At 47.0% G+C, this 21,387-nt stretch overlaps 3 protein-coding genes across 3 annotated transcripts; all 3 read left to right on the forward strand.

Annotated features, from left to right (window-relative positions):
* Positions 1-7,492: 7,492 nt before the first annotated feature.
* LOC123170537 (uncharacterized) lies at positions 7,493-8,701 on the forward strand. The gene has a single exon (XM_044588395.1). The coding sequence runs from the start codon at positions 7,869-7,871 to the stop codon at positions 8,580-8,582; it is 714 nt and encodes a 237-aa protein (XP_044444330.1). The 5' UTR covers positions 7,493-7,868; the 3' UTR covers positions 8,583-8,701.
* Positions 8,702-9,669: 968 nt separating this feature from the next.
* LOC123170320 (uncharacterized) lies at positions 9,670-10,754 on the forward strand. Its single transcript, XM_044588170.1, has one exon. The coding sequence runs from the start codon at positions 9,976-9,978 to the stop codon at positions 10,696-10,698; it is 723 nt and encodes a 240-aa protein (XP_044444105.1). The 5' UTR covers positions 9,670-9,975; the 3' UTR covers positions 10,699-10,754.
* Positions 10,755-15,762: 5,008 nt separating this feature from the next.
* LOC123164105 (uncharacterized) lies at positions 15,763-16,666 on the forward strand. Its single transcript, XM_044581519.1, has one exon. The coding sequence runs from the start codon at positions 15,828-15,830 to the stop codon at positions 16,539-16,541; it is 714 nt and encodes a 237-aa protein (XP_044437454.1). The 5' UTR covers positions 15,763-15,827; the 3' UTR covers positions 16,542-16,666.
* The last annotated feature ends 4,721 nt before the right edge of the window (positions 16,667-21,387 follow it).

A 21,387-nucleotide genomic window follows, 5' to 3' on the forward strand; every position in this document is an offset into this window, starting at 1 on the left:
ATTCAATCCTCGGTAATCAACAACCATCCTCAGCGATCCATCTTTCTTCTCCACTAGAAGTACTGGTGATCCCCAAGGTGACGAACTTGGGCGAATATAGCCTTTATCCAGTAACTCCTTGATATGCTTCTTAATTTCCTTCAAATCTTTTGCGGGCATCCTGTACGGTCTCTTAGATATTGGCCCTGTGCCTGGCAAAAGTTCAATCAAGAACTCAATGTCTCTATCTGGTGGCATGCCTGGCAACTCTTCTGGAAATACATCCGGATAATCCTTCACCACTGGTACTTCCTCCTGTACAACTCCTGATAAGGAATTTACTTGAGTCCTCTTCGGCATATGCCGGGATACATACTTGATCCTTTTTCCTTCCGGGGTGGTAAGCAAAATCGTCTTGCTGGCACAATCGATGTTTCCTCCATACAACGATAGCCAATCCATTCCCAAAATCACATCCAAACCTTGCGACTCCAAAACTATGAGGTCTGAGGGGAAAACATGCCTACCAATGGCCAATGGTATCTGAAAACATCCTTGGGTTGCCATATACTCTGCTCCTGGCGAGGTTACTAACATAGGGGTTCTGAGAACTTTGGTGGACAGCTTAAATTTATTCACAAATCCCCTTGATATGTATGAATGCGATGCACCAGTATCGAAAAGAACGGTTGCAGTAAATGACTTAACCAAAAACTTACCTATTACTGCATCAGGCTGAGCTTCAACCTCCTCCATGCTCACGTGGTTCACATGTCCTTTGTTGAACGGGTTCGGCTTCTTCCCAGAGCTTCCATTGCCATTTCCATTTTGGGCTTCAGGACATTCATTGGCATAATGTCCATTCTTCTGGCACTTAAAGCAAGTGACTTTGCTCAGGTCCCTCTTGGCTGGGGTAGATGGGTTGGTGCGGTTCTGTCCGTTGCTTCCTCCATTCCCATTACCATTTTTAGAGCCATTATGGTTGTGCGAACTACCTCCTCCATGGGTATGCTGAAACTGTCCTCCTGGCTTCGGGGCAAAACGAGGCTTCTGCTGAGCTCCGGAATTATACTTCCCTTGTCCATACTTCCTCTTACGGTTTTCAATCTGCTGTTGCTTTCCTTCAATCATGAGAGCTCTATCTACCAGCTCCTGGTAGTTGTTGAAAGTTGCTACCATCAACTGCATACTCAGCTCATCATTCAGTCCTTCCAAAAACTTCTCCTGCTTGGCTGCATCTGTAGCAACGTCATCTGGTGCATAACGTGCTAACTTACTGAAATCCTCCACATACTGGCCTACGGTGCGTCCTCCTTGGCGTAGGTTGCGAAACTCACGCTTCTTCATAGCCATAGCTCCTGCTGAAACATGAGCTGTACGGAAAGCTTGCTGAAACTGGTCCCATGTGACAGTGTCAATAGGGTGCGTGGCTGTATAATTCTCCCACCATGATGCTGCGGGTCCATCAAGCTGATGTGCGGCAAAACGCACTCTTTCCGCATCTGTGCATCCTGCAGTGGTCAACTCCCTTCCAACTTTGCGGAGCCAATCATCTGCTACAATCGGCTCGGTGCTACTGGAAAACACCGGCGGGTTTAGCCTTAAGAAACGGGCTAAGTGATCAACAGGTGGTGGTGGCGGTGGGTTGTTGTTGTTGTTGTTGCCTTGGTTCTGCACTAACACTTGCATCAGGGCATTTTGTTGTTGAATCAACTGGGTGATCTCTGGCGGGAAAACAAATCCGGTGTCGCGTCTCGGAGGCATCTGATAGGTTTAGAAAAGATGAGAGTTAAGAATAGAATGAGGTCTAGAGAGAAAACACTACCCATATGCTCATGAGACAAATTCATTCAATATCACTCAATCAATTCAAACAAGGCAAAACAATCGATCTAACTAGCGTTACAAAGTGCTTGAACTATACTATTAAATGGGGGAAACTACTACTGATATGGTGGTCTAATAAAATTCTAATCCGTTGAAGACTCCATGATGTCCGCTCCAGCTTCATCAACGAAGTCATCTTCACTTGGTTCCGAGTCGGTGTCGTCGATGATGATGTAGTTATCCGGACAAGTGCATTCGTCGACTTCTGCTTTTGGCACTGGATTTCCCATGAATACTCCAATCTTCTTCTCCAGGTCGTCATTCTTCCCTACTAGTGCGATGATATCCTCCATATAATCCTCGCGTGTAGCCTTGAGTTCTTCTTGGAGCTCCTTGATCTTCGTTAATGCCTTCTTCAGTTCTTCCTTGTCCGTGCACATCTGGTTCTCCTGGCGACGAATATGTTGGTTCTACTCCTAGATGAAAGCTGCAATTGATCCATCCTTCTTGGTTCTGATCATCTCCCATTGTGCATCTCGGCGTCCACAAATTTGGTAGATTGTATCCTTAAGCTCCTGGTGATAGACTTCTCCAATGCGTCCCATGGCAATGTGTGCAGCCATGCTCTTCCCTAAACTCCAGGTTGGTGCTTCGAAAACCAATCTTATGGGTTCAGTAACTGGCACAAACGTCCTTCCTGGAATGTGAACTTGAATCTTCCAGCTCTCCTCTTCAGGTAATGTGGCGTTGTAGGTTCCGGTGATGCTTGGTATTCCTATGTTCAAGTACTTAGTGACTTCCTTCAAGTGTCGTCCAAACGGCGTGTCTTCATCTGGTTGCATGAACTTGCTCCTTGCATCCGCCATTCCTAAAAGAGTAGAAAGTGGGGAGGGGTCAGAAATGAGAAGAGAGAAGCTTTCTAGGGCTTAAGCTTAGTGGTCGTGTCCTACAGTCAACGTGTGCTCTGATACCAACTTTGTAGCGACCAGACCTCAAATGGTCTGTGCTGCTGTGCACCAGTGTCATCCCTGGATCAGTAATGCTGACACGCACAGTACAAATGGAGGATTTATAACAGAGTAGCAATCACACACTTATTACATCGAAAATCTCCAAAGAGATTAAGTATGATAAACATGGCTTAAGGCCATCTAAAACGATAACAGCGGAAGACTTGGAAGATAAGTGAGTCCATCAACTCCAGCGGCATCACTGAGTATAAGACCACGACCTAAGGCACCTTACTCGTCGTCTGAAAAGTCTGCAACATGAAACGTTGCAGCCCGAAAACGGGTCAGCACATAGAATATGCTGGCAATGTAACACATAGAGAATAATGAACAATAATAATGCTATACTACATGCATATATGGCTGGTGGAAAGCTCTATGGTTACAGTTTTGCGAAAAACCAATTTTATCCTACTTCAAAGGAATAAATTTTATTTAACTATCATGGTGGTTGTGAAACATTGAGATGGTTGACAGCATCTCAATCCCAATTAAATGACATCAATAACCCAACAAAATTAATTAGAAGTAACATAGTGATGAGATTCACATGATAATCCAAGTACTAGATACTCAAGTTGTCCATAACCGGGGACACGGCTAACCATGATTAGTTTGTACACTCTGCAGAGGTTTGTGCACTTTTCCCCACAAGACTCGATCTCCTCCGTTGGATTACTCGCACTACATGGTGTTTGAGTAACGGATGACCGAGACACAGTCTTTCAGAAGTGTTTGCACCTTACGTATGGGTAGACAGTTACACCTACTTTCCCCTACATCTGCTAGTCTACCACTGTAAGAGTTCACACAACTTAGTCAACTATGCTAGAGCCCATAATAGTTTGCGGCTGCACACGGAAGTTTCTAGCATGAACAATCTCATGATCCCTTTGAACCTGGGTGGCGGTCCAAAAGAAAAACAGGCAATCCTGGAATACCCAAGTACCTCAATCCACCCAGATGTGAGTTTTAGTTGCCACCTTAAGTAAACCATTATTAACAATCTCACATCTGTCATGAAAATCTCTCAAAACCAATCCACGTCTACGAGCATAGCATGGCAATATAATAGCAACGTAGAAGTAACTCCCAAGGGTTTGATAAGAAAACAGGTAATAGGTACTAACTCAACTACTTCCCAAAACCCACAATTTAATTAGATCCTAATCATGCAAGTGTTTGAGGAAAATAGATCTAATGCAATAAAAACTGGGTATGGAAGGTATATGATCAAAGTGTTACTTGCCTTGCTGATGATCCGCAAAACCTAGCGATTCGAAGTAACAAGCGGCACACTCCGGGTACTCTATCGCAAACAAACAAGCATACAATCAGTACTCATCTAATGCACAGGTAAAACTCGAATGAAAGATCCAACCAGAAAGTTCAACTTAAGAACTCCGGTTTGCAAAAAGAATCAACTCGAAAGAAGCAACGGAAGTCAAACTGCGAAAGAAACAAGCTTCATTTACTAATCTGGATCTAGGTCAAATTTTACAGTAGCAAAATCTTGTTTGAGTAGGTTAAACGGAAAGAGAATTTCGAGACGAAACTCTAGACGCTTGAATCGCCTGATTCCGATAAACGAGCGAGAAGTTAAACAGAAACGAAGATTCGATCAGAAATCGAATCTGAGATAATCGCAGAAAAATCCGACGAAAAAGAAAAACGGACGAACGGTTAAAGAACGGACGTTCGTTAACAGAGAAAATCCGACGAACGCGTTCGTTAAAACGAACGGTTCGGTGAACGCTCGCAAAATAATAAAACCGAAAAAAAACCGATCTAGGGTTTTTTTAAAAGAAAACCGACAACGAGGCGAGGTGCGGCTACCTCGTCGGGGGCGTGCTCCGGCGGGGCTTGGCCGGCTCCGGCGAGAGGCGGCGAGGGCGGCGGGGGTGCGGGGCTTGGGGAAGGGCGAGGGGCGGCGGCAAACGGCGGCGGCGGTGGCTCCCGTGCGGGCGGCGGCGGCGGGCAAGTGCGGCGGCGGCGGCTCGGCGGGTGCAGGCGGCGGCGGGCGAGGTGAGAGAGAGGGGGGGGCGCGGGGTACATAAAGGGGAGGGGGTGCGAGGCTTGGAGGAGGGGGCAAGCTCCGGCGGCGGCGGCGCGTCCCGTGCGCGAGGAGGAGAGGGGCGCGGGGTGGGCCGGCGGCCTGGCGCGGCTGGGCTCGACCCGGCGGGCGCGCGCGTTTTTTTTAAACGTTCGGCGGAAAAATATTCGTAGAAAAATAAATAAAATTCCAAAAAATATAAAATAATTTTTCCCCGTCTAGTTAGAAAATCTAGAATAGGGTGAACATTGTTTTAACACAAAATAAATATTTTGAAAACATGCAATATTTTTAATGCAATAAAAATTGCAAATAAAATCCAAATAAATTCCAATAAATGATTTTAACATTTTACCTCCAGTATTTCAATTGTTTTGGAGAAGTCATGTTTTCTCCTCTCATTTATTTTTTAAAATGAAATATTTTTCCGGAGAGAAAATAATTAAAACCAAAATCCTCGTCTTATTATTTGATGAAAATCAAATATGAAAATTCGAGAAAATCCCCAACTCTCTCCGAGGGTCTTTGAGTTGCTTAGGATTTATCGAGGATTTGTCAAAATGCAATAAAATATGATATGCAATGATGATCTATGTATAACATACCAAATTGAAAATTTGGGATGTTACAGCGTACCACTACTTCGACACCATTGCACCCGTGCTAACTTGGCGCCCCCTTGCGCCCGCGGCTCCACGGCGACTTCCTCGACACCGGCCACCTCGACTCGACATCGACCACGATATTCTTCGCACGGTTACCTCCACCACGGCTCCACCACCCACGCTCTCGGCTACCACGACAAACGTCACAATGGGCTACCGCCTTGCTTGAGCAACCTCGTCGGTTGCTACTCCAGCCACGACTCCGCGATGCGTCGGCCGTTACAACTGTGGGGGGTGTCTGTCGGCTTGCCTTCGGATTCTTTTTCAGTCTCACCGTCTGCGTCGCTACCGTTGTGACTGCGGGGGATGTTGAGTATCGTGATTGTATTAGGAAACATATGTTAGACTAGGAAATATTCTGGCTTGCCTTGTACTTCAAATAGATCATGTACTTCTATATATATGCCCACGAGGCTCAAACAATACAATAAACTATTCCACCAAATCCTGTCTCTCCTTTCTACTCCCTCCGTTCTGAATTACTCGTCGAGTAATTCGGAACGGAGGGAGTAATACTCTGTTCTGTTCTTGTCCGCCAGTTACATCTAATCCTAGCCACCTAGGTCAGATCGTAACACGACGGACCCACGTTCCATGTCTGGCTATCACTGGATTCCGTACGTAGGTAGTAGGAGTAGTACGTACGAGCGAGCTCAGTTTACTTGTGGGGTCCAGATGAGATGCCAAAGTATGATCGCAGTCGCAGCTACCTCCATCCTCCACCTGTGGCGCTGTGCGAGAGCATATATACAACCCTTGTGCGCGCCGCGCGTACCCATGCACGGTGCTGCGTGCGGTGTCATGTCGGGCGCCGGGCACCCTGCCGTGGCATCGCCATGTGCACGGGGAGAAACGTGGAGTGCCCTCCCGCGCGTGCAACGGCTACCGACGATGTCGTACGCAGGTACCCGGAGCGTTCCAACCGCAAGAGGTTGGGTGTAGCTGTAGCTGGACACATGGGGAGGCGTACGTCCAGCCACGCCGCCAACTCCAAGTCCAATGTAGCGGGCGAAGCTGCCGTGCATGCACAGATAAGGGTACGTGCATGATCCGTTTGAGCTCCATTTATCGTCCGTACCAACCACGCCTTTCCTTTCCCACGGAGCATCGTCGGCGCATACATGCATGCATGTATTTGAGGTTTCTTAAATGGAGCCGGGGATCCTTTGGGATCATCGAAGTCGGATCGGGTTCTAAACAAACTTTTTTTTGTTTGCCAGATACAGTACATACTTGTTGCTGGCCTGATATACACGGCGTGTGTGACGATAGATTCAGTGAGGCTGGCTGGCTGCTAACCATCAGAGATTGAGATTGGGAGAGATTTTGTTCGCTGTCTTCTCCTTCCTAGCACCTTACCTCAGTCTCAGGCTCAGGGGTACGTTACGTGTCTCTCTCTGGATCCAACTGCGGCACTAATTAATTAGTGCTGTTTCATTTTTCACGACGCATGTGTCAGCATGGGGACAGGCCACAAATCACGGTTATTTTCAAGATATAATTCAGATTGTGAACTCGGGTGTACAAATTTATATCAGCGAGTTCAGAGCCAAGCCAAATGTCGCACTAGCACTAGCAGATCGGTTGCTTCTTCTTCCCTTGGCCACACAAAATGCTGCTGCACATAGAAATACTTCCGTCATCTTGTCTTGGAAGTTACAGCAAACTGGGACTTCGCCATCTCCATTCCCTTGGACGCCACAGACCCTTTCTCATCCGGCAGCAAGAGGCCGAATCTCTTTCATCTGCAGCTACTCCCGGACATCCATACAGTTCTGTTCTGTGTTTCCATGTGTTGGCAACAACCAGGAAAGGAAGCAACCTTCCGTTCCATGTGTCCTCCAATGAGTTGGTCCATTCCATCACACAACGCTAGAACGTCGACGTTTTAGCAACTTTTTGAATATAAATATATGAGGGCAGGATCTTGCTTGCTTCGGATTGCCCCAACATGCCTCGGCACTAGAGAAATTTCCACGCACTTGAGCTATACTGTTTCTTGTGTTCATACTCATCTGAACCCAACAGACTCTTGAGCGTGCATCTTACCCTGCTGCCCATGACCACGAGGGAGAGCCATCTAATTTCAGTTAGGAACAGACAGGATGCTCTCTCGTGCAATCTGCCTTGTCGTCAACGGCACAACAAAACAGATAAGCAACAGCTTGTCTGGATGATATTCTTGGTGTCCACTGCTCTCTTCATCAACCAATTGCTTCAGCCTCTCCCATATAAATACAGGTACAGCCCCAAGGCTTCAGCACCAACAGCCTACAATTCTTTTCCATTACTACCATACACAAGAAAACATCACCAAACCTTCAGTCCTCAACAATGGCTTGCCATCTACGGTCGGCGAGCACGCCCTCCAGCCCTCGCTCCAGCAACACACAAGTCGAGCAGCAGCTCCAGAGCCTGAGCGCAACCGTCTCTTCGCCCTCAGCGACCATCGATACGATGTGCCATGGTTTGAGGAGGCTGGCAGAGATCTACAGCTGCATCGAGAACATGATGTGCACACCCAGCAGCCAAGCAAGTCTTTGCCACACCCTGCAAAGGGTGGCAGTGGAGGCAGAGCTCGGACGGTCCCTCGTCGTGCTCGACCTCTGCAACGCCATGCAGGAGACCTTCATGGAATTGAAGATGACTGTCCAAGAGCTCTTGTTGGCTCTCAAGAGAGGAGCTGACGCGTCTGCTCAAGTCAAGGCGTACGTCAGGCTAGCCAAGAAAGCACAAAAGCAGTTCAAGAAAATCAGCAAGAAGACTGCTTCCGACAAGAACGATTCCAGGGTGGTGATGCTACTTGCAGAAGCGAGGGAGATCACCATTTCGCTACTCGAGTCCACATCCTCGGTCTTGTCCAAGCAATTTGAGATGCCCAAGTGGTCTCTTGTCTCCAAAACATTGCACAAGAGCAAAGCCGTCTGCGAAGAGGAGCAACTGCAGGCATTGGAGCGCAGTATCGGAGATCTTGAGAGCGGAGTGGAGCTTCTGTACAGGAGATTGATCCAGAACAGAGTTTCTCTTCTCAACGCTCTTAGTTCATAGATACCCTGAGCTCTGGCTCCCTGCGGTTGGCATCCACCTTTTAAAGGATTAGTCAATCATCATGATAGCAATTTTGGTAGCATGTACACTTGTGGATATATGCAGAAAGTTCACTTAATCGAAAAGCAAAGAGAAACAATTTTGGCAATTTCATATTTTCTGGATTTTACCATTTATGCTGTTAACTGATTTTTGTTAAACAAGTGTCTAACAAAAGATCTCTCTCCTCAAACATACAATCTATTTACAAGCGACAGAACAATAACATGGAATTTGGGGCATTCTATTTTCAAAAAAAAAAAAAAGAATTTGGGGCATTCCTGTCACATAAAATGTTGTCTAGTTTATGATTTTACACTAGTGATGTTACAAGAAGTAATGGTGTTCCTAATGGCCTATGGGTCTCAGGTAATTATTTGCCAAGGGTCAAATTACGTGTCTCAAGCTCTAGCATGCTGAAACAAGCCAGCTCGAATCCACGACCTATAACCTTGTGATTATGCATTATCATTACCGAGGGGAATACCTAATGATGCTGATGACGAACAATAATTAAGCCAACACAGGCAACCAATAATACTGATCAAAACAAATCCACTGAAGATCCTTAATTCTTATCATGTTGTTGTACCTTCCCTTCTGCTTCCAAATGATACAATGAACTTCACGTTTTTATCACTATACTGGTTATGTTAAAAAAAATGGAAGCATGCACCATTAAGTAATATGTGCAATCAGAAGTCGACCAAACAAACGTCACTTGCACATTTTTAGTTTTCGCGACCCTAACTTTTCAAACATTTCGTTACATTCTTATTATTACATTTCTCGTTTATGCTTATCGTGCGTCATAAGTAATTTTCATTCAGACGATAACCTTAGACAGCCACGGCCAGATGAAATTTAATATGAAAACAAGAATGCATGTTGGTTATGTCAAGAATCTGTGTGCACTTAACATGGTTGTCCTTGCTGTGGATAGCTGAGACACGCCAGCGCTGCTGCACAAGCAGAAGACCTCACCCTAATGTTGAAAAATTAGCGCTGCTGCACAACCAGATGAATTATTCCTCTCAGCAACAGAAAACCTGCATTTTATTTCCTTGGACAATACTTCTTCATGATCATATATCGAGATCCGAAATCAAACGAAGCACCCGTGCACTGCACTGTGTTATCAATAACCAAGACATGCCAGCCATATATGCTAGCTCTCCTATGGAGGTTACCAGATGAGATTCTTGCTGTCGGCTGCTCTTTTCATCGTACATTGCTGTTGCCTCTCTGATATATATACAGGGAGAAGCCCAAGGCTTCAGCACCAACACACTGCCTACCATTCTCTTCCATTTCTATACAGAAGAAAACAGCAACAAAGCTTCAATCTCCAAGCATGGCTTACCATCTACGATCGGCAAGCACGCCTTCGAGCCCTCGCTCAAACAGAGCGGAAGTCGAGGAGCAGTTCCAGAGCCTGAGCACAACCATCTCTTCGCCCTCGGCGACCATCGATACGATGTGTGATGGCTTGAGGAGGCTCGGTGACATCTACAGCTGCATCGAGAAGATGATGTGCACACCAAGCAGCCAAGTCAGCCTTTGCCAGACCCTTCAAAGGGCGGCAGTGGAGGTGGAGCTTGGACGGTCCCTCGTCGTGCTCGACCTCTGCAACGGCATGCGTGAGAGCTTCATGGTATTGAAGATGACTGTCCAAGAGCTACTGTTGGCTCTTAGGAGAGGAGACGATGTGTCTTCTCAGGTCAAGGCATATGTCAGGCAGGCAAACAAGGTCCAAAAACAGTTCAAGAAGATCAGCAAGAAAACTGCTTCCAACAAGGACGACTGTAGGGTGGTGATGCTAGTGGTAGAAGCGAGAGAGATCACCATTTCGCTGCTCGAATCCACATCCTCAATCTTGTCGAAGCAAGTTGAGATGCCCAAGTGGTCTCTTGCCTCCAAAACATTCCAGAGGAGCAAAGTTGTGTGCCAAGAGGAGCAACTGCAGGCATTGGAGCACAGTATTGGAGATCTTGAGAGCGGAGTGGAACTTCTCTACAGGAGATTGATCCAAAACAGAGTTTCTCTTCTGAATGTTCTTAGCTCGTACATACCCTGAGCTCTAGTTCCCTGCGGTTGGCATCCACCTTTTAAAGGATTAGTCAGTCATGAGAACAATTTTGCATTGTGTATACTTTTGGATATGTATAGGAAGTTCACTGAACCGAAAAGCAAAGTCAATTTCATTTCCCTGAATTTTTTTCATTTCTGATAAACTCAAATATCATTCACATGGTTAGGTAGCTTGATACAACTATTTCAGTACAATGTGTGTCAGATAGAAATGATATTTATCATGGTAGACCCCACCTTCATTAATACTTTTGAGTATAAGATTACGGGTAGAGGCAACACCCAACACATAAACAAATATCTGGCACGGCAAGCTAAATGACCTGATAAACCTCAATTTTTTTGCGGGCAATTGTTTTGGTAGGTTGTGATTGCTTCCAACAAACAAACACGAAAAATATTGCTTCCCACTAATTACATATTTGCTTCCGATTTGTTTTTAGCGGGACAGATTTGCTTCCGATAAATAAACAAATAAATAAATTTAGTTGCTTCTGGATGATTTTTCTTTGCAACGCAAACGTGCCATGGAAACATTTTTTTATGGAAGCGCATGCAATGGAAATATATTATTCAGAAAAATCTGCTTCGAAAATAAAGGTACTTCAAAAATTCGTTCCAGATGTATATATTCTCAACTAAAAAAACAAGCGTATATATTCTCGATTGAAACTAGGACGTCTATACTGAAACATTGGGTTGTAGGCAACATGTAATCCCTTGAAGCATCAGGCAGTAATGCTGGAAGTATACCTGATTAGTGTGTAAGAGAAATTCATTTATTTGGGCGCATAGGAAGCCTAGTGTGCTGTTGTTTGAAGCATGGTTAGTATCTAACCCAAATTTTGTTGAACTGTGTAGGAAGCATAAATGTTTCGTGAAACCTACACCTCTTTGGTTATTGTGTTACCGAAGCTTCATTCTTTTGGGCAGGAAGCAAAATAGAGACATATGCGATACAAAATTAATAAGATGGTGTAGCATACATGCGCATCGAGGCCTGCCATGAGCATGCCCACATGCTGTTAAAATTTGGTGTAATTCGTGCTTGGCAAGAAGCACACCATGTTCAAAGGTGGTGGTTCGGATAGGCCGATAGGACAAGTCTGGATGCACAATTTTTCACATCAATAAAATAGACCCAAAATTTTTCCACACACTAGCATTACCATGCCAAGCATCCATGATAAATTTCATTGAGTTCTGACATTTCGTGCATTTTCTAGGGTTTTCCCGGTTAAAAAAATCCTAAAACACTAGCCGAATGTGACGCAACATGCGTTCGATGTCCAAATTCCTTCAAATTTGCATGGAGGCCTGCCATGAGCATGCCCACATGCTAGCAAAATTTGCTGTAATTTCGTGCGTGGCAAGAAGCACACCATGTTCAAAGGTAGTGGTTCAGATAGGTCGGTAGGGCAAGTCTGGATGCACTTTTTTTTTCACATCAATAAAATGGATCCAAAAAATTTCCACACATTAGTATTATCATGCCAAACATCCATGATAAATTTTATTAACTTCTGACATTTTATGCATTTTTTAGGGTTTTCTCGATGAAACCCCCTAAAACAATAGCCGAACGTGACGCAACATGCTTTTGGTGTCTGAATTCTGTCAAATTTTGCATGGAGGCCTGCCATGAGAATCCCCACATGCTAGAAAAATTTGGTGTCATTTTATGCATGAAAAGAAGCACACCATTGTACAAAGGTGATGGTTCGGGTAGGCCGGTAGGGCAAGTCTGGATGCATTTTTTTCACATCAATAAAATGGACCCAAATTTTTCCACACACTAGTATCATCATTCCAAGCATCCATTATAAATTTCATTGAGTTATGATATTTTATGTATTTTCTAGGGTCTTTCCGGTGAAAACCCCCAAAACACTAGCCGAACGTGACACAACGTGTGTTCTATGCCCGAATTCCTTCGATTTTTGCATGGAGGCTTGAAGTGAGCATGCCCACATGCTGGCAAAAATTTGTGTCATTTCATGCATGGAAAGAAGCACACCATGTTCAAATGTGGTGGTTCGGGTAGGCCGGCGGTAGGGCAAGTTTGGATGCACTTTTTTTTCACATCAATAAAATGGACTCGGATTTTTTTTCACACACTAGCATCACCATGCCAAGCATCCATGATAAATTTCATTGAGTTTTGGCATTTTTGCATTTTCTAGGGTTTTCCCCGTGAAAAGCCCCAAAACACTAGCCGAACGTGACGTAACGTGCTTGTATAAATGTTTATGAATTTGAAAAAAATACAGGCTTTTATAAAACATTTGTAAAAGTTGAAAGAGTTCCCGTATATGGAAAAAGTTCATGAATTTGAAAACAAAGTTTGCGAATTTAAGAAAATGTTCACGAATTTAAATGAAAAAGATTAGGGTAGAGCGTTCGGGTTGGACGAAAGGTTCCGTCTCAGAGTACATTTTTTCGACATTGTTCAAATTGACGAAATTTTTCTAGGGCCTTGCATCACCATTCTAAGGCAGCATGCCAAGTTTAAAAATCTGCATGGTAAGAAATAAAAATGATTGGAGGGAGTATAAAAAAGGATCGGAGAGAGTATTCCTTGCCAACAGAACATGTACGTGTTGTACTCCTTGCATGGTAAGAAATAAAACAAGAAATATATATTGATTTCCTTCCTTTCAAAGCAGCGCACATTTTTCTTATCTTCTACTGGAAGCATGGATGCATGAGTCCAACCGCATGCACAACAATAGGAGCAGGCTTGGGAAAAAGGTGCTACAAACCAGGAACGAGCAGAGTAAATAGGCAAAAAGGAAAACTACAGGAAAGATAAAAAGGATTGGAGGGAGTAATAAAAGCAACACAATTAAGGTGTCCTATTGGTTACGACTGTTAGTATTTTGTGTGGTGGTCTTGAGTTCGAATCACGTTGGATGCTGATTTTTTAAATTTTAATCATAAAGTAAAACTTGCGTAAATGGGCCAGCCCACGGCGGAGGTGGAAAATGTAATGTATGGGCGCAACCACGTACTTTCAAAAAAGACCATCCCGCTCTTTATTATGAAGGGGTATGGATTAATCTCAGCCATTGATGTGTTTAGGAGGATGTACCGAAGTAGAAGTCATTAAACTTTTGTCACTTCAGAATTTTCTGTACCCCAAAAGACCAAGGCAGTCTTGGCATTCAAGAGTTACATGTTCAAAATAAATGCATGCTTAGTAAATGGTTGCGTAAATTGCTTACCAAGAATGGGATCCGTGAATCGCTTCAAAACAAATACTTGTAGACCTCATCTAGCTCTTATACTCCGTTGTAATAACTCAATGTAAGTGCGACATAGGAGTATTACCCATGTCGGGGGCCTGAAGCTGGGAAACCTCCATATATCTCTTTTGTCTCCAACAAGATTAACTCGAACTCTGAACTCCCTCTCTGTACTGTCTTCCATGATCCCAGACACAAAGGACATGCCGACAGGTCGAGCTCCACCGCCCCCAATTAGCGGGATGACCACCGACGCCAAGGAAATGACACCACAGCAGAGTCCGGGAGTAAGATGGCCAAAGAGGAGGGTTGGGGGTAGCAGTAGGGCTCCCCATGGTGCTGCGAGATCTTTTAGAGTACCCCAAAATAAATATAGACCGTACATTTCTCTTGATCCAGTGGACATTATTGCTTGGTACTCCATCACTCATCCAACGGAGTACTAAGTTAAAAAGTACTGGAATACCTTGATTTAAGGGGCAAAACCGTAATCATATATAACATTCTAATATTATTTCATATTCGTGGTTCCCCTCATAACCTCCCATGTATTCTGGCATCTTCTTTTTTTCAATTACAAGCAAAACGTAGTATATTGATATGCACGCAGCGTCCGGAGATGCCGGGATGAGCCCATGCCGGCGGGCTATGCACGTCCTTCGTAGGTGAGTAACGGGAAAGCATCCGCGCCTGAGACGAGCCGGAACAAGATCTATGCCGTGAAGCCGATCGAGGACTCATTTCCGCAACCATGGCGCAGTACAGGGGTTGGCCGGTGGCGGCTCGACGGGCGGCGCAGCAGGGCGGCCTGCGGTAGCGAAGGATCAGGTTTGAGGACATTATTGCTTGGTACTCCATTGCTAGGCACCGAGCGATCGGGATTTCCGGCCGAACGAACGGGAGCTTTTTCTGGCACTCAATCTGGAGTTTCTGTTTTTCTTTTGGGAGCTGTATTTGGCATCCATGCGAGATCACAGGGAGAAAATCGGAAGTACCCGTGGGAAAATAACTAAGTTACCCTTCACAACGAACGGCAAGATCTGTTCGGTACTCCAGCACATGTTTTGGGAGTACCAAGGTACCGTAAAATAGCTCGGTGCTGATTGGACGGGGCACCACGACTGGCCAGTAGGTCGTTCTTCGACGAGTCTTCAACAGGATATTTTCAACCACAGGTATACATTGATATTTTCTTCTTATTACATTTCTCCTATATGCACCAAGCATGCTTCCATACGAATAGCGAACGAATATTTAAGGTAGCCAGCTTAAACTTAATATTAAAAGCAGGCAATACTGTTAGTGTAGTCGAGAATGTGCATCCACTTACATGGCTGTCCTTTTGTTGTGGGATAGCTGAAACACACCAGCGCTGCTGTGCAAGCAGTGCAACTCACCATAACGTTGGAGAACCAGCAGAGAACAAGACTAAACTAATCATTGCAGCAACACGAAACCCGCATTGCATTTCCTTGGCTAATCTTCCGTGATCACATATAACCCGTATCCAGATCCGAGATCAAACTGAACACTCGTGCAGTGCGCTGTGTCACCAATGACCTAGACATGCCAGGCACATAAGCTCACCGATTCACACTTGCTGCGCTAACCAAAAACACGTAGGCAACAGCTTTGTCTGATTGGGCTTTGGGTGGCCATGTTTCTTTCAACAGATCACCTTAACACGTATGGAGGTTAGTTGGATGAGATTCCTGCTGTCGACTGCTCTACCCATCATGCCATTGCTCCGTTATAAATACAGAGAGAAGCCAAGGATTGAGCATCAACAAACTGCAGCCCTTGTCTTGCCAACCTTTCTCCTCCATTTCCATACTGAAGAAAGTAGCATCAGAGCCTCAAAACCACAAGCATGGCTTACCACCTAAGATCTGGAAGCGCGCCTTCTAGCCCTCGCTCAAGCAAACCCCAAGTAGAGCAGCAGCTCCAGAGCCTGAGCGCAACCATCTCTTCGCCCTTGGCGACCATCGATACGACTTGCGAAGGTTTGAGGAAGCTGGCAGACATATACAGCTGCATTGAGGAGATGATGTGCGCACCCAGCAACCAAGTCAGCCTCTGCAGGACCCTGCAAAGGGTGGCAGTGGAGGCAGAGCTAGGGCGGTCCCTCGTCGTGCTCGACCTCTGCAACGCCATGCAGGAGACCTTGATGGAGCTGAAGATGACTGTCCAAGAGCTCTTGTTGGTTCTCAAGAGAGGAGAGGACACAACTTGCCAAGTCAAGGCATACATCCGTCTAGCCAAGAAAGCACAAAAGCAGTTCAAGAAGATCAGCAAGAAGACTACTTCCGACAAGAACGATTCTAGGGTGGTGATGCTAATGGCAGAAGCGAGAGAGATCACCATTTCACTTCTCGAATCCACATCCTGCATCTTGTTGAAGCAAATTGAGATGCCCAAGTGGTCTCTTGTCTCCAAAACATTGCAGAAGAGCAAAGTTCTGTGCGAAGAGGAGCAATTGCGGGCATTGGAGTGCAGTATCGAAGATCTTGAGAGCGGAGTGGAACTTCTGTACAGGAGATTGATCCAGAACAGAGTTTCTCTTCTCAATGCTCTTAGTTTGTAGATACCCTGAGCTCTAGTTCCTGCGGTTGGCATCCACCTTTTAAAGGATTATTAGTCAATCATCCTAACAGTTTTGCAATGTGTATGCATAGAAAGTTCAATAGCAAGCAAAAGCAATTTTGTCAATTTCCTATTTTCTGAATTTTATCATTTATGCAAGCTCCACGATATTAATCAGTATCCTGATTAAACGACTTGGTTTGTCCTCAAACATACTATGTACTTACAGGCAACAGAACAATAACTGATATAAATCAGTATCCTGCTTACATTACTTGGTTCAATAAAATGTTATCTACTTTATAGTTCTACACTACTGATGTTATAAGAAGTGATGGTGCCTCCAGAATCTGGAAGGTGAAACATGCCAGCTCCAACCCATGAGCTAGTGATAATGCATGATCATTATCGAGGGGAATACCTAATGATGCTGATGACTAACAATAATCAGGCCAACACATGCAATCGATAATACTGACCAGAACAAATCCACTGAAGATCCTTTCTTATCTTGTTGCTGTACCTTCCCTTCTGCTTCCTAATAGTACAATGAACTTCATGTTTCCGTCGTTGGATTAGTTTCAAAAAAAAAAAAAAATCAGTAGCATGCTTCTATTTTATGCATAGCATGCATCGTAGGTAATTTTCGTTCACACAATTATCTCAGAATTATACTTGCGTGTTGCGTCCAGAATCTGTGTGCACTTACATGGTTGTCCTTGCTGTGGATAGCTGAAACACGCCAGCAGTGCTGCACAGGCATAAGACCCCATCATAATGTAGAAAAATCAGCGAGCACAACAACAGAAAACCTGTATTGTATTTCCTTCAACAATACTTCATGATCACATATCAAGATCCGAAATCAAACGAAACACCCGTGCAGTATATTCTGTTACCAACAGCCAAGACATGCCAGGCATATAAGCTAACTCATTGATGTTTGCCACGCTAACCACAAGCAGATAAAGCAACACTCTCTTATGGAGGTTAGCAGATAGGATTCTTGCTGTCGGCTGCCCTGTTCATCGTGTCATTGCTGCTGCCTCTCTGATATATATACAGGGAGAACCCCAAGGCTTAAGCACCAACAAACTGCAGGTCATCTTGCCTACCATTCTCATCCATTTCTATACAAAAGAAAACAGCACCAAAGCTTCAATCTCCAAGCATGGCTTACCATCTACGATCGGCAAGCACGCCTTCGAGCCTTCGCTCGAACAAAACTGAAGTCGAGCAGCAGCTCCAGAGCCTGAGCACAACCATCTCTTCGCCCCCAGCGACCATTGATACGATGTGTGATGGCTTGAGGAGCCTCGGTGACATCTACAGCTGCATCGAGAAGATGATGTGCACACCAAGCAGCCAAGTCAGCCTTTGCCAGACCCTTCAAAGGGCGGCAGTGGAGGCGGAGCTTGGACGGTCCCTCGTCGTGCTCGATCTCTGCAACAGCATGCGGGATAGCTTCATGGAATTGAAGTTAACTGTCCAAGAGCTACTGTTGGCTCTCAGGAGAGGAGAAGGTGTGTCTTCTCAAGTCAAGGCATATGTCCGGCTAGCAAACAAGGTGCAAAAACAGTTCAAGAAGATCAGCAAGAAAACTGCTTCCGACAAGAACGACTCTAGGGTGGTGATGCTAATGGCAGAAGCAAGCCATTTCGCTGCTCGAATCCACATCCTCAATCTTGTCGAAGCAAGTTGAGATGCCCAAGTGGTCTCTTGCCTCCAAAACATTCCAGAGGAGCAAAGTTGTGTGCCAAGAGGAGCAAAGTTGTGTGCCAAGAGGAGCAATTGCAGGCACTGGAGCACAGTATTGGAGATCTTGAGAGCGGAGTGGAACTTCTCTACAGGATATTGATCCAAAACAGAGTCTCTCTTCTGAATGTTCTTAGCTCATAGATACCCTGAGCTCTAGTTCCATGCGGTTGGCATCCACCTTTTAAAGGATTGTTAATCAATCATGATAGAAATTTTGCAGTATGTATACGTGTGGATATGTATAGGAAGTTCACTGAACCGGAAAGCAAAGAAAAACAATTTTGTCAATTTCATTTCACTGAATTTTTCCATTTCTGCTAAACTCTAATATTATTTACATGGTTAGGTGCCTAGATACAACTATTTCAGTAGAATGTTTGTTAGATAGAAATGATATTTATTATAGTACACTCCACCTTTATTAAGACTTTTTGACTATAAGATTACGGGTAGAGACAACACATAAACAAATATCTGGCACGGCGAGGTAAAAGACCCGATAAATCTCAATGTTAACTTCAGTTAACACGCCACCATATTTCTTCATATCCTCGCTAAAAGAACTGCACCCAGCTGCACCGATCTCTGGAAAAAAAGTAGCGATGATGATGCTTCTAGAGATACCTAAAGGGGTTCGATTACACTTTTGTCTCTTCAGATTTTGGCGATAGGGGGAATTTTGTGTACCCCAAAAGACCAAGGCAGTCTGGGCATTCAAAAGTTAGATGTTAAAACTAAATTCAGGCCTAGTAAATGGATGTGTAAATTGCTTACCGAGAATGGGATCTGTCAATCGCGTGTTCGAAACAAATACTTGTAGACCCAATCTAGCTCTTATACTCCATTGTAATAACTCAATATCGATACACTGTAAGCGCGATATAGGACTATTACCCATGTCGGGGGCCTGAAGCTGGGCAACCTCCATATACCGAAAAAGGCTTTCGCCCCGCTTTATATATAAGGCAAACGCTTCATGATAAGCATAACTAGGGCTCCCCCCCCCCTCCTCGCTCTCGCGACCGCGTCGCCCCCCGCGGGCGGCCGGCCGCGCACCTCTCTCTCCCGCCTCCAGCCCCCCTCTCCCCTTCCTCCCCGCCGCCGTCGTTGGCGCCCGCGGCCGGCCTGGCCCCGGGGTCGCTGGTGGCGGCGGCCTTCCTGCCCTTCCCCTCCCGGTGGCTCCGGCGCGGGGCGGAGTTGCACCGGGGGGTGCTCCTAGGCGGCGGCTGTCCAGCTGGCGGCGGGGTTCCCTGTCGCAGAGCAGGCGGGCGGCTGGGCAGCGGCGGCGGCGGGGTGGCGCTGTGGCTCGTCCTGGCGGCGGCGCTCGGCCCAGATCTAGGCCCTACGGGGCCCATCTGGGCCTGGGCGGGCCGGCGGCGGGGCTGGTTGGTGGCGTGACTCCCGGGATGCAGGGGAGCGGCGTTGCGCGACGGGGGCTGGCGGCACCGATGCCAACTTGCTGCAGCACGGCCAGCGGGGCTTAGCGGGCCCGTTTCGGGCCTGGCCGGGCCAGGGGTGGCCTGGTATGCCCCGCTGCCGTGTCCGGTCGGCTACCGCGACAGCGCCGGAGGCTCGACTTCTCGCACGACGGCGGTGGAGGTGGTTCCCTTCCGGTCGGCATTGGTGCTGTTGTTCTCGTCGCGTGGCGCTTCTCTCCGGTCTTCTCGGCCTCGTGGTGGTCCTCGTAGTGAGACGGCGTGGGCGGCGGCGCAACCGCGGTGGCGCATTGGGTGATTGTTTGGATGGTTGGCTCCGGATGGGCGGTGGTGTTTGGTGTGCGGGAGAAATCCTTGCCGGTTCGTCCGGCGCCGATGCGGTGACACCGGCGGGTGCTACCATTCCTTCTTGAAGGGCGTCGGTGGTAGCCATCCCCTACTTTCCTCCGCACGCCGGGGGAAACCCTAGGACTTGTCCGGGCAGCAGCGTCGTCGGCGTCGCATACCTTCTTGGAGGTGCTGCTTGGTATGCGGCACTCGGAGCCTCGGGCGGTGGTGGGGTGTTTCCGGAGGGCGCAGCGGTGGCGGGCCTTCCGCGCTTTGTCGATCTGCCGTTGTTGGCATTATGTTTCTTCTTTTTTTGTCTTTGGGCTTGTTGTGCTGCTCGCCCCAGCGTCGAGATGTATCCTATGTTGGCTGGTTGCTTTGGAATACAAAGCGGGGGGAAACCCTTTTTCGGTATATAAGGCAAACCACCGCTTTATATATAAATCTAGGCAACCTCCATATCTCTTTTGTCTTCGATGAGATTCCCTCGAGCTTCGAACTCCCTCTCTATACTGTCTTCCGTGACCTTAGACACAAAGGACGCACCCACAGGTCGAGCTCCGCAACCACCGGCTTCCAGGAAAAGCCACCACGGCAGAGGCCAGCAGTAAGAAGGCCAAAGAGGAGGGTGGAGGGGTGGTGGTAGGGTTTCAAAAAACAGCTCCCCCCCCTCGTGTCGCTCCCGCAAGCGACCGAGGTGCCAGCGACGACGGAGCCTCATCTCCTCCTTGCGCGAGGGCTCGACACGGGCCGGCGACCTCGAGCGGTGGCGTGGGTAGGCCTGACGGCGGCACCGCGGTGCCTTGACCTGGGCGTGGTGGGCTGGACACGGCAGGGGCTGTGACCTATGGAGGCGGCGGCCGGCGGGGGCTCGGCCCGGATCTGGTCCGTCGCGGTCCAGGGGGCCTCCTGGCAGCTGCTTGTGCCGGCGGCACGGCAGCTGCGGCTATGCGGCGGTGGCCCTGGTGCTCCGGCGTGGTGTGGTGGCGGGTTGGCCTCGTCCCGACCAGATCTGGCAGGGGGGTTGGCGGACGGCGCATGACCAGGGGCTCTGGGGCCCTGGGTGCGTGATGCCGGCACGGATCCGGCGGGGCAGCTGCCTTGGTTGACAGTGGTCGATCTGGGGCTGCGGCGGTCGGTGTGCCTCATTGCGGGCTGTTCCTGGCGGGCAGCACTGATCTGGAGTATGGTGGAGGATGGCGGTCGGCGGCACCCATGCAGAGGGCCGGCCTATTCAGCGTTGGTGCTTGCCGTCGCGTTTGTGCCATTCTATCTTGCTCCTCCATTGTGTCGTCGGTCCGAGTTGGTGCCGTGCCGTTGGTTGGA

This window comes from Triticum aestivum, chromosome 7D (assembly GCF_018294505.1).
Source record: "Triticum aestivum cultivar Chinese Spring chromosome 7D, IWGSC CS RefSeq v2.1, whole genome shotgun sequence".
In the NCBI taxonomy this organism is placed as follows: Eukaryota; Viridiplantae; Streptophyta; class Magnoliopsida; order Poales; family Poaceae; genus Triticum; species Triticum aestivum.